A 14,177-nucleotide genomic window follows, 5' to 3' on the forward strand; every position below is an offset into this window, starting at 1 on the left:
TCTACAAAACTAATGTTTCAAAATTACATAAACCATCTTCTATCTTAATTTAATCTTGTTTCTTATAACTCTTGTAACTATAAGAAATGAAACTAAGCCTTAAAGTGTTCATAAATGGGATAATTGTGTTCCAGGTTGATAAAATAAACACTCATATAATATCTCAGTGTTCTTTTTTAGTCTCTTAATCTCAGCTGTCAATAAATAACCTTGACCTTGATTGTTTCTTATAGAGGAGCTCTAAAGTATCAAACAAACCTGGAGGCCCACCCTCCTGGCTGTCTCCGAGCCAATCAGAGCAGCACAGAGCAGCAGGGAGAGGAGCTGGAGCAGAGCGAGGATGAGGAGAGGAGATGCAGAGAGGAGGCTCACTTCCAGCCACACTGCCCTCAGGTCTGTCTGTGTGTTTGGGTATCTGTGAGGTTCGTCTTGGCCTGTGAACACGTTCGAGGGCCTGTTTGGGTTGTGCTCGTGCCTGAAAGTGTGCATCTGTTGTTGTGGGTGTGGAAGTGTTGTACCTTTGTTTGAGTATTTGGGAGGTGTTGGAGGGAGTTGGTCCTGTTTATTAGAGGTGTTGTGCTGTAAGGGAGGAGCAGGCATCCTCTTTATACTTCAAGGTCTGTGTTTGTGTGTGTTTCTTCCTGCGGGTGTGATTATGTGTTTGCACATGGTCGTTAAGCAACGAACTAGGCCCATAAAATCCCCCTTAAATCTGATGGGACTGTGCAGGCTTTAGGGGAGCTGCGAGCAATTAGTCAGCTACAAGTTACTGCCAAAGTAAGGAAACAGAATAACATATCCAGAGTCATAAAGGCAGAGACTTCTACAAGATGTAAAGATTCACGGAAGTTATGATTTTCTCTGTACCTCCGTTTTGGAGTTATGGTTCAGCACAAGTTCAGTACAAAAGAAAAAAGAAAGTAAAAATCTTTAATGTATATTTCTAGGTTTCTCAATTTTACTTTGAACTGACAGTAGTGCAAGTTACACTTTGTTCAGTCTAGTGTCTTTAGCAAATGTAGATGTTGGTGCAGCCTGTAGTGTATTAAACATTTAACCAAAAGATAACAGAAAGGATTTGCAGGAATCTAAAATGAAATACAATGTAAAATACAAGACGAATAAAATACATGCTTTTAGGAGTAATGTTTCACATAGGTTGAGTATCATGGGAGGTTCACCCATCTGATGTTAGTGCAACAGCAGGCACAGTAGACAGTCGTGCTCAATCACTGCTATGTATTCAAGTAAAGGGCCCAGGTACACAAATGGTTACAACTGTACTTGACATGAATTCTCATGAATATGCTCTTAGTATGAGAGAGTATGATTAAAGCCCCTGTGGGTTTTCAAATGCTTCCTGTATCAGGGCTAATGCTGCATGCTTTTTATATAACAACCATAATTATAAGTCTCAGTATGAACCTAGTGAGTAATGAGTCCGTTTTTCTGACATCTAAGATGTATTCATCTTACAAAAAGAACACATGGGTGTTAACAAACCACTTTTAAGTGCCACATATACAAAAAATACAGTTTGATGTAGAACTGCACACAGTTTCATTGTTGCAGCACAACAAACACTTAAGCCACAATTTTTGTATTATTTAGTAGTGAGAGGTGACATTTTGCAAACATAACTGATGGATAGGAAAAACTCTGGGCCATGCTAATACATACTTTTTATTGTTTTTCTGCATCTCTGAATAAACTTTTTTTTTTTTTTTTTTCAATTTTATAATTTATTTATTTATTTTTGATTTTTTACTCTCTGAGTTATTTTTGTGGACAGAATGTAGATGTCAGCCTGCACAGGTGATTGTAAGCTGGCAGCACTAGCTCTGCTAACAATGGCCTCATTCTGTAAACCAGCTTCACTCTGGAGATAGTTTATCTGTGCAGCTTAAAGTTGATTTACCGAATGTGCCTTCATGGGTTTAGACTAGTCAGCTGATTATTACCTCTGCCAAGGAGGTTATGTGATCAGCAGGGTTTATTAGTTTGTTTGTTAGGTTGTTAGTTTGTTAGTTTGTTAGCAACATAACTCAAAAAGTTATGGGTGGATTTTGATGAAATTTTCAGGAAATGGCAGAAATGGCATAAGGAAGAACTGATTAGATTCTGGGAGTGATCCTGATCACCATCTAGATCCAGGAATTTTTTTAAAGGATTCTTTACTATTGGGAGATAGGGCTAATTTTCTTTTCTAGTATTTTGTATTAAATTGGATATGAAATCCTCTGCCTAGGAACATTTCTAAACGAAATCACAGCAGAAGGTCTGACACAGGTCTTCCAAGGAAGCTTAAATGTCCTGACTGTTTACAACATTGGGATATACTTGTTAAAAAAGGCTGTTGTAGGGTGAGGCTGGATCGCATATTACATGCAGGTGAGAGCTTCAGTGTCAGCTGGAATTTTTGGGTACTATCCAGAGTATGAAATAACATTTAGCTCAGACAAATGAAGCAGGTTTTTTTCCCCCAAAACGTATCTCGTAGTTCCAAAATAGAGATAGAGATAGAGATGTCACTGGCCCAGACAAAGAGTACAAAATTTGGTCTTTTATGTGAATGCATTACGCTTTCATAACCTTGTACAACAGCTGTGATATGAAACACTATGACATCACATAGTATGTTGTTCTCATGGTGTGCATGGTTTATAATTACTGAGCTCTCTGAACACACCAATGAAAATTGTACTATGTACTGCATATTTTACTTTTTCATGTGACAAACTCTTGACATAATTATTTAAAGTCTTGATGTCTTTTTATCCAATTACAGGTGCATCTCAAAAAATTAGAGTATCAGGAAAAAGTTCAATATTTTTTGTCACTCTTTTCTGAAAGTAAACACCATATATTGTATGGACTAGTTACTCATAAAGTGAAATATTTCAGGCCTTTATTTCTTGAAATGTTGATGATTATGGCTTACAGATAAGAAGACCCAAAATTCAGTGTCTCAAAAAATTAGAATATAACATAAGATCAATTAAAAAAGGTTTTAAACAGAAATGTCAGGCTTCTGAAAAGTATGTTGATTTTTATGCAGTCAATACTTGGTTGGGCCTCCTTTTGCATGAATTACTGCATCAATGCGGCGTGGCATGGAGGCGATCAGCCTGTGGCACTGCTCAGGTGTAATGGAAGCCCAGGTTGCTTTGATAGTGGCCTTCAGGTCATCTGCATTGTTGGGTCTGGTGTCTCTCATCTTCTTCTTGACAATACCCCGTGGATTCTCTATGGGGTTCAGGTCAGGCCAATTTGCTGGCCAGTTAAGCACAGTAACACCATGGTCATTGAACCAGCTTTTGGTACCTTTGGCAGTGTGGGCAGGTGCCAAGTCCTACTGGAAAATGAAATCAGCATCTCCATAAAGCTATTCTAATTTTTTGAGACACTGAATTTTGGGTCTTCTTATCTGTAAGCCATAATCATCAACATATCAAGAAATAAAGGCCTGAAATATTGCACTCTATGTGTAACTAGTCCATACATTACATGGTGTTTACTTTCAGAAAAGAGTGACAAAAAATATTGAACTTTTCCTGATATTCTAATTTTTTGAGATGCACCTATATATTGTGTTTTCTTCCCTTTCTGTGTTTGCAGACTTGGCTGTGGGTGTCTGGTCCTCTCTGTCTTTACTGTGCAGAGCGTCTTTACCGCTACATCCGAAGCAGCAACCCTGTAACCATAGTTACGGTCATCAGGCACCCCTGTGATGTCATTGAGTTGCGCATGCTAAAGGAAAACTTTAAAGCTCGCCCTGGACAGGTAAGAAGATGCGTTCATCTGACAATGTTTACACCTCAGTCTTATGTTAAAATCTACCTTATTCCTGGGTGGTCTACTGTAGATGTGATTTGAGTCAAGTAGCGGCAATGTAAAAGATGCATCTCTTCCAGTGTTTTCTATAGCAACTTAGCACCAACAACGCTTTTTTAAAGGAATAAATTCTCAGTTAAGTAATTTCTGCTTTATTTTTTAGGTCAAACATTCAGCTAAATGTTATTATATGCTGAAAGTTATATGTTATATTTTCTGAAATGTCTACGTTTTGGCACCTTTAAAGATGCTGTTCACTGTCTGAATGCTTCAGAGATGCAATTCTTTTGACATTAACGCAATAGACATTTTTTGCTGATATCAATATGCAGATATTAATAAATTAATTTTAGCCAATACTGAAATCGATACCAATAGTTAGGTGTACTCTTCAGACCTAAAACTTCAGCCCTTAAAACACACAATATAAAGTTTGAGGATAAACAAATTAGACAATTACTGTCCTAAAGACATACTTGAAGTGTGAGGAATGAGGATGAATAAAGAGAAAGACTTCTGCTGACATAGATCTGTTGCTCCTGCCTAAAACTTCACCTACATATTTGTCTGTACTGCTGATATTTACAGCTATTATATATAGATTTTTAATAGCCAAAATATTGGTTGTATATACCAGCAGAATTTTCATATCTACCGACACGATAATAAACTTTTTAAGCTAATATCTGCCAAGAACAATATCATGCAGATAATACCATACATCCCTAAATATTCATTCAGTTTTACTTCTGAATAAATAATAATAGATACTAATTATAGTAGTAATGATGGTTTTGTTCATGTATGTCTTAACCAAAAATGAGAATTACATAAAAATGATCATCATAGCAATTTATATCAAATTCGCAATATGAACCAAAATAATCACATTTTGATTTTTTTAAAATCGTACATCCCGATTTGACACAAGGCAACAAATGTCACTCCTACAAATCACGGGAGCAAGGAATAAGGTGTATATATTATATATTGCTTTTTATTTCGTCAACTTCAGTTTGAGACATTGCTGTGACAGTGTGTTTTTTATGTTAAATGTTTGTCTTCATTCTTGTTTCCCCTCTCTTTATGCCTCCTTTCTAACCCTCGTTCTTCCCCCTTTCTCTCTTTTTGTCATGCCATCTCTCTTCATCCACCTCTTCAGTATATTGTTCTTAACTGTCCAGGTGTCTCTTCATTTGAGAACCATCCTTTTACCCTAACAACGGTAAGACTTTATGCAACACATTCCTGACACATGACACAATGCAAAAACTTTCACGTGTATATACACACACACACACACACACAAACACGTGTATATACTGTAGACACTTTTACACACATATGTTTTTACAGTTTCTTAAACTTTTATCCCCCTGGCAAAGAACATCCAGTTCTTTGTCTCACAATCTCAGCATCCCGCCCCCTCTGTTGCTGGTGAACACTTGACTGACAGCTCTGTTGTTCAGTGATATTCTGTTTATATATTTAAATTGTTTATTGATGTTTTGAGATTTAATCCAGATTTTATGAGACCAAATCAGAAAGACTGCCTGAAAGTCATATGGGGATGAACTCATGTATACACACTCAAATACCCACACACTTCAGTGTGTGCATGCCTCTGCCTGGTGTGTTATGAAGCTCTGAGGAGGACGGCAGAGAATCACTCTGACAGAGAGCAGACGGACCCCTGAGGCTAGTAATGCTGTCTGCCAACAGGAAGGCTGCGTGTCTGTGTGTTTGTGTGTCTATGTGCGTGTTATTAAATGTAATGAAATGAGTTTTAACCGTGTGCTGCCTTGAATGTGTGCTTGTGTTTTAGATCCACGTGCATGATCTTGTGCTTTACAAAATTTAAGAATGTGCAACTGTGTCAGAGAGTGCACTTCTGTTTGTGTATGTGCGTTTCATTGTGACTCATTGTCTGCTCTCTGACTCCTTGCAGTGTCCCACAGAGAGCAAGGCAACTTTTGGCGTCCATCTCAGGGTCGTGGGAGACTGGACTGGTGGGTACACACTTATAGGCACATGCTCATATATAATGGCTTACATATGCAAAAAAACACAGAGATACAAGGACGCCTGCACAGACTTTCTCTTCCCTATCAGGGTTTCCAGAGCAAGAAGGCTTTTTTGTTTAGTCCTCTTCATTCTCCCTTCACTTTTGAGACAATGCATCTCAGAAAAACAACTTTTTTGTTTTGCCTGTCTAACCTATTCTATCTGTGTTGTGCAAGTGGTGCATGCTTGTCTTTTCGTCGTGTTCAGTTTTGTGAATTCTTAACTTTAAGGTTAGACAGCGTTCTGCAGTGCAAACTTCAAAAGTGTCTATATTGATCCACACTACATATAGTTCAACTACACTTTTTGAAGTGTTAAAATTTTTTACAGTATGACTCAGCTGCAGTAACTCTTAAAAATCTGTGGAAGGTGGGTCTTAGTCAAGCTCATAGCAAGGCAATACATACTGATGAAGAATACACACTATGGGTTCTTTAGGAGCACTTAAAGTCATGGGTGGGAACTCTCACTCTGTTGATAACTTCACTCAGGGTGCAAATGTGTGTCTCACATCAAAAACAACAATTCACTAGAAACATGAGCAAAAGAACCCCAGCAGTGATCACTGTACAACAGGCAACACCCAAACACATTAAACACATCTAAACTACTCTGCCCAAGGGCATGATGGAGAACAACAGCTGTTCTGGGGTGTGATGTGGAATCACTCTCTCACTATGTGCTACTGTGTAGTCAACAGAGGTGGAAAAGCAGGAAAAAAGGAACAAGTATATGTATTGTACTAAGGTAAAAGTGCAAGTACTCAAAAGAACTGTTCAGTTAAAGTAATTTGAGTAAATGTAATTGGTTACTTTCCACCCATGATTATGTCTAATCAAATATACATCCAGAGATTTCTTGTTAACAAAAAACTGAATACTATGAATTATAAGTGCACTATGTACATATGATGTCACACTTTGTATGAACATTGTGAAAGTATGCGATTTATGACACAGCCAATGATGCCACTAGACCGTCAAATTCTCTTCCTTTGTGTTCACCTTTTATTTAACTGCATAACCTGAATTTGAATACAGCTGGCTCTAAAGGGGCTCACTTAGAGAGGAAGTCGTGGCCTTAGGGAGAACGCGACAAAGCAAGAACATGAACACTCATTTCCACTCGCTACTGTACACATCCACGCTCACACGCTTTCACATGCACAGGAAGGAAAGTGGGTTTGTTTGTGTTGGCCCCTTAATCTGCCATGAGCGCATGTTTTAAGCTGGAAAACATAGTAAAGGAGCATATGGACACCTCTTAATATGGCTGTATATGTAGAGAACACATTTACACTAACATCTGTTTGCACTGTATGTTCTTAGAGAGTAAAATCAGCAGATTGCATGATGTGAAACTGTAATAATTCTCCTCTTCTCTCCTCTGGTCAGAGCGGTTCACACAGCTGCTACTTCCTGAACCAAGGATAGACTTGGAGATCCTTCCCATGGTGCAACAGAGGAGATATCCAAAGTATGTTTCTGCGCGTGAGTTTGTGACATGATTTCTCATGAAGGCTCAGAATCACAGCAGGGTCAAAGGTTTTGACCTCCTAACCAATGACCCTGAGCTCTTCCTGCTCTCTGTTTGGGAGAGACAGATAGACAAGAGATATAGAGAGAGGGGGTGTGGGTTTGGAGGGAAGGAGAGTTTGTTTTGTAACAGTAAAAAAGAGCTAAACAAACCATCAAACCCCCAACATCACATCCCCATCTCTCTGTAAAGACAGTAATGGCCTCCTATTATCATAAGGGTAACTTCCTATTATATTGAATTTATGTCATTCTGATACGGACCCCCAAACACTCAACAACCTAGCTGTTACATAACTAGTTTTTCTATTTATCTTTATTCATAAAGGTTTTTTCAATCCAATCCAATCTGCTTTATTTATATAGCACATTTCAAAAGCATTCAAGTTTACCAAAGTGGTGCACAGTAGAATCACAAAAAAGATCACAAACACTGCAGGAGTAAAAACATTAAGAGGAATGAAAAAGCAGGCAAAAACACCATAAAAACATTTAAAATAAAATAAAAACACATAAAAGCATAGAACAAAAAAAAAGACCATTAAAAACACAGGGATTAGGAACATAAAAGACATAAAAGGACAGAGATCACACAACTCTCATACTGAGTTAAAAGCCAAAGAATAAAAATGAGTTTTAAGTTGTGATTTTTAAGTAGCAAGGGTGGGGGGTGTTTTAATTTCAAGTGGCAGTTCGTCCACCATTTGGGAGCCGCCACGGAGAAGGCTAGATGACCTTGGGTTTTTAATCTGGTTTTTGGGACGACCAGGTGAAGCTGATCAGCAGACCTCAAGGACCGCGAGGGGGTGTAAACATTTAAGAAGTCAGAAATGTACTGGTGTGCTGCTGATTTTCAGGCAAATTCAGTGGTGGTTTAAAGTGTTGTAGAAATGTATGAATACCAGTATGGATTCACTAAATTAACATTAAATCGATGATTAACAAGATGAAAAATCAAAATAAAAACAGACAAGAACAAAATACAATGCATTACAATCATGAACTAATACACACAAAAGACATTGAATAGTTAATAACATATGATGAGACACTATTAGACAGATTGACAAAATATCTACACCCCCCACAACTTCTAACACAATCAAGTGTTGACAGATTGAATTAGATCAGAAATGAAAATGCCATGATAATGAACAATACATACAAACACTAAAACAATCATTTAAAGGGATACTTCAACATTTTGGCAAATTCGCCCATTGCCATAACTCCTATAGTCTTAGTAATAGTGTTTCCTTAAGTCGTTGGTGCAAGCTGTTTCTAGATCTGGGGGGACCAATATACCAGCTGCACAGCTAATGCTATGTAAGCAGGCGGTATTTTTTGCTTTCCCTCATCAAACTCAGCTATGAAATAATAACGTGTAACTATGTAACATTACGACACATGAAGCATATCCTCTGAACTATTTCTTGAGTAAACCACTGGACAGAGTGACACAGTGCAGCAGCCATGCCTGGAGTGTAGTTCTGGCTTTGCATTTAACTTTAAAACATCTCTGTCTCATAATGTTCCATGATTAAATTAACGAATCAGTGATTAAAACAGATTTCTACAATGTAATGTCAACTGAATAAAAAAAAATATATGTTATGTAAAATAAGTGACAGCATAATTTTTTGCTCTATTCAGTATTTAGTAGATGCACCTTCGGCTGCAATCAGAATCTTTGTAGATATGTCTTGATCAGGCTCACATATCTGGACACTGCAATTTTACTCCATTCTTCTTCGCTAAACTGCTTAAGCTCTGTCAAGCTGCATGGGGATGGGGTATGAACAGCCCTTTTCAAGTCCAGGCTATCTTTAAACTAACCTTGCAAAGCAGATGGATTTGCCCGTTTCTGTGTTTCTCATGGGTGAATCCATCTAGCAAAGCTCCCATCTGAAAAGATTGGACCCTGTAAGAAAGTGACAGAACCAATCAGGAGTAAGAGGCAGTACTTTGGGGTGCGGCAGAGTCATGATGTAAGCAAGCAGTGACAAGAGGCAGGTGCAATTATGAAGAGATTAGCGTGGATGCTGCTATAACATCAGTTTTGTCAGAACTTGATGACATTTTTTCATTAAAAGAAGAATAAAGAACAGCAGTGGGTTGTTTTCTTTTCAAAAATTGGGTACTGACATTTCTACAGTTGCCATGACTTGCGTTATGTAGTTCTCTATGGAGTTTACTCCTTCGTTGTGGTGCACAACCACAATGTCACGTGTTTTGTTGCTCTGATTGGCCCGTAAAGATGTGACAGACAAGAAGGTTCATCCAATCACCCTCTGAGTTTTTTTTCAAAGGCTCTGCTCTTTCCAAAACACAGTCTATGGGAGGTTTTCCAGATGGATGTGTGAAACAAATCCATATGGCATGTCAGGTTATCTCTGAACCATTTCTGTGTAACTTTTGCTGTATGCTTCAGGTCATTATCTTGCTGGAAATAAATCTTCTCCCAAGCCGTGGTTCTCTTGCAGACTGAATAAGATAGTCCTTCAGGATTTTCCTATATTTTGCCGTGTTTATTTCACCCTCTACCTTTGCAAGCCCTCCAGGGTCTGCTGCCGAGGAACATCCCCACAGCATGATGCTGCCCCCACTGTGAAGCACAGTGGGGATGGTGTGTTTGTGCTGATGTGCCAAACAGCGTCTTGTCTGATGGCTGAAAAGCACCATTTTTCTCTCATCAGACCGAAGAACTTTCTTCCACTTCACCATGGAGTCTCCCTCATGCCTTTTGGTGAACTCTATTCAAGATTTGATATGAGTTGTCTTCAACAGTGGCTTTGTCTTTGACACTCTCCCATTAAGCTTTGACTAGTGAAGAGCCCAGGCAACAGTTATTGTATGCAGAGTCTCTCCTTTTTCAGTTGCTGAAGCTTGGAACTCCTTCGGAGTAGTCATAGGTGTCTTGGTGGCCTCTCTCACTAGTCTCTTTCTTGCACAGTCACTCAGTTTGTGAGGACAGCCTGAGGCAGATTTACACATGTACCATATTCCTTCCATTTCTTAATGATTGTCAAAAAAAGCCAAACTATACTGACCATGATGGATTTATTAAATCATTGAAAGGGTTAAACATCCAAGGGGGTGAATAGTTTTTATTGGCACTGTTATGTAGGCCTAAAAATATCAAATTAAATAAAATGCTGGATTTCTGTGTGGTAAAATGATTAGAAATAAATTTTAAAAAATCATGATTTGTGGTACATGAACACCCATGGTGCACCTACATTGTTTTTTTGGGGGGGGCATATTAAATTGTAATTACATTTCTGTCACATGTAATTCTGTAGTTCCCTGGCTTTGGTTTAACCCAAAAGAAATGCTTCAAAATATTTCTCTTCATTCACTATGACTGCTTTAACAGAATAGAGAAGGGGATCATATAATGCCTTGCCTGAAGCCTCCACATCACTATAACTGCCCCTGAGGAGCATTACAATAGTGTAGCCTCTTTGCTATAAAGCATGCATTAGTCTCACTGCTGAGCTCATATTCATACACAATTGGAACAATAGATGTTTTAGCAAATGTGTTTTGCTTAATAGAAAATAGCAGAATTAAATATGAGCCAGAAATGAGAAAGAACCATCTTAAAATGAGAAAAGATAAACTCTAATGTCCTGGTAGAAAGCATGTCTTGGACTCTGGCAGCGGTTAAGTATTGTCATATTGCACAACCCTTTAACTTCTCCTACATTACCTGCTAAATGTTAAAGGCACAAATGAATGCCTGCAGTGGTTCAGCCTGGTTTGAAGGCCCCGGTATCTTCCTCCAAAGGGTGAAAGCTGAAACTCTGAGTGAAGACTGTGGGTCAGATCAGACTTTTTTGTCTGAGAACAGACTGCTCATGGAGTGTTCAGCATAAGTAAAGCACAGGAAAAGAGTCCGTGTCACAGCAGTGCCCTGCCACAGGAAGTGCTGTATAAGTATACCAGTAGAGATCTGCTTCCAAGTTGGCTGCTATGTTTTCTCATGTAGCCCAGACAAACCAAACATAAGTTCTGGTGAGGCTATAGTGTGTTTTTGTTAGTTTTGAGGCTACCATGGTCTCTTCTATGTGTTTCAGGAAGGAGATGACAGGGGTTTATCAGTTTTGTTGTCATTTTATTCACAATCAATGTAGTCAGTAATGTGGTCAGATAGAAAAACAACCTCAAATCAAGTTTAGTGTGGAAGAGAGGATAACTGCTAGCCAAGCTAAATCAGAACTGAAACTGAGTCTGTTTTATTTTGTCCAGAGTTGCTGCATGTTTGAAAAGAAAGATGGTCTCATGTTGTATTAGTAATGTTTGGATACTGACTCCAGAATGTTCTTATGCACCAAGACCAGGAAAAAATCATGCGACTGGTGGGTTAAGGACTACAGCCTCCCTTTACAGTCGCCTGCTCTAAGCACTGAACCAAACCTGCACCTGATGCAGGCCAATATTTGTACTTAACCATTAAAATTTGAAAGGATGCGCTCTATAACTCCAACAGGCTTTTTTAGAACTAATGACACATGAACTTGTGCTAATTTTTCAGGAGCAGATGAACCCAGTTTCTTTCATTTTCTTTCAAGAGATGAAAAAAACCACAAAATCATCTTCACTGCTTTTTAACTACTTGTGCTGCAAATTTGTTTGCAATGGATATTTAAAATTGCATTGAAATCAGTGTGTAAGGGATGTATGTTTGTGTGTGACTTTTAATCATGTGTCCAAAAACTGCACTGCACAGCCCTGGAATCCAAAGAACTTAAAGCTGTAAAACTTGCACTTAAATTTTTTTGGCCATGAGAAAAAAAAAAAAAAACTCACAAGTGTCCCTGAGATCACAGCTTATGTTATGATGTGACAGTAGTGCTAAGCCAACCTCTCTTGGCCTTGTCATGGGTGTTAGGGTGTGTTAACAGTGCTTTAACATTTACAACCATTTTCTGGGAATCATTTTCAGTTCCATATGAAGTGTTTGAATATACTTGTGTCAGTTTTTTTAATGCAGAGAAATGTTTAGGTTTCTCTTTGCTTGGTTATTTTATATCTGCATGCATGTGTGTGTTTTGTCCATGACAAAAGTGTTTGAGCAGCTGTTGTAGAGATGAGTGTGTGTTTGGGGGATCACTTTCTGTCTGTCCACACAGAAACACTCACACTGTCTGGGATTTCAAATGCAGGATGTTTGTCTCCCCACGTGTGTTTAGCCCTGCGGGGAAAGTATAAATATCCATGTGTTTATTTGTCCAGTTTCTTGGGTAATTGTTGTGTTTTTGTCAACACTGTATGTTCAGGGTTTATGTCGACGGCCCATTTGGAAGTCCTTCAGAGGAAGTGTTTAACTACGACGTCAGCCTTTGTGTTGCGGGAGGAATAGGAGTCACGCCATTTGCATGTGTGCTTCATGCTTTACTGTGAGTTACCATAAAAACAGCACAGATTTACTGATGATGAACAGTTAAAGTGTTTACTTTCTGAATGTGTTTTTTCTGCCTTTCTTCTTCCCTGCTTCACATTTAGTAATGACTGGACAAGTTTCAGGCTGCAGAGGTTGTACTTTGTGTGGGTCTGCAGGGAGCTCCAGTCCTTCTACTGGTTCGCTGAGCTGCTGAGTGCTCTTCATCATAAGGTCAGCCTAAGTCTGCATTATATAGTCCCCCTTTTATATTGATTACAGCATGAAAAATTAAATTGAGGGGCGTCAGTGCCCTTGCGGATAAATCGGTGCACACTTAGGTCTTTTTCACCAAGCAGTCTAGTTGGAAGGGTCCCAAATAACTGACCCGTCTTATTCTGCCTTTTTTGGCACTTCTCTGAAAGGGTGCCAAGCTTACCTATCCCTCTCAAAAGGTGGAGCTACACACTAAATAGACATCACTTTAGCTGTGTTTCCACCAGTTGGTCCAGTTTGATTGATAACAGTTTGGTATGGTTCAGTATTGTAAACCCTAAAATAAGTTAAGAGGCTTTTGTCTTTGTGGCAAGCAGCCTAGTGCTCTTCATGTCATTTCCTGCACTCTCTTTCTCTTCTGTCTCTGTCCACTCTCCTGTCTCTCAAATGAAGACATTGAAAGCCCAAAAAATCCTTTAAAAAATGCAAAACATTTAAATTGAGTCCATTCTGGGGTTCACACTCAGAGTCTGATAACTTCTTAAACAGCGATCAGAAGATCAGAATTGTGTCTAAAGATTCTTTCTTGATTCTCTAATGGGACACTTGACCGTCAACATTTCTGTGCAAGTCCCTAAAATGTGTGGTTTAACCAGAAATTTGTGAGCAAAGTGAGTTTTCCCAGCAAAGATAGTCAACTTGCTGCAGGCTGATAGAGCTAGAAGGTCAAAGAAAGTTTTGTGGGTTCTAATGGGAAGAGGAAGGCCAGAGGTTAAAAAGCTGTGGAAGAGTAGAGAGACTTAATGTGGCACCTGGGCTTTAAAAGTCTTCATTCATAAACACAGAATAACTAAAGGCATTCGTCATTTCAACCTCTGCAGAGTTAGATAAGTTAGAGTTCCCTTGTAACAAATAGTTAATATGTGTGTTTTTGAAAAGAATGTAATGTAATTTAACTAAAATGGCCATTTTTAGTTTGAGGTTTATATGAATGCATCGCCATCTTGTGGCTGTTTATGAATTTACCTCTTCTACATAGGGCATGACTGCTGCACTTTATCCTAGTAAAACCTTTGTTGGATTATACCTGGAGCATCAAAGCACCATTAAACATTGAAACCTTATTCATGTATTTTTTTTTTTAG

The 14,177-nt window shown here is 38.6% G+C and overlaps 1 protein-coding gene across 1 annotated transcript in view; it reads left to right on the forward strand.

Annotated features, from left to right (window-relative positions):
• Window positions 1–14,177, forward strand: part of LOC121524646 (NADPH oxidase 4) — a 37,907-nt gene that overhangs the window by 19,378 nt on the left and 4,352 nt on the right. The window contains exons 9-15 of the mRNA XM_041810076.1: window positions 234–393; window positions 3,619–3,783; window positions 4,997–5,059; window positions 5,783–5,843; window positions 7,293–7,374; window positions 12,716–12,835; window positions 12,942–13,050. Of these exons, the coding sequence (XP_041666010.1) occupies window positions 234–393; window positions 3,619–3,783; window positions 4,997–5,059; window positions 5,783–5,843; window positions 7,293–7,374; window positions 12,716–12,835; window positions 12,942–13,050 (760 nt within the window). The remainder of the gene's footprint in view (window positions 1–233; window positions 394–3,618; window positions 3,784–4,996; window positions 5,060–5,782; window positions 5,844–7,292; window positions 7,375–12,715; window positions 12,836–12,941; window positions 13,051–14,177) is intronic.

Source organism: Cheilinus undulatus, linkage group 2 (genome assembly GCF_018320785.1).
Source record: "Cheilinus undulatus linkage group 2, ASM1832078v1, whole genome shotgun sequence".
Classification (NCBI taxonomy): Eukaryota; Metazoa; Chordata; class Actinopteri; order Labriformes; family Labridae; genus Cheilinus; species Cheilinus undulatus.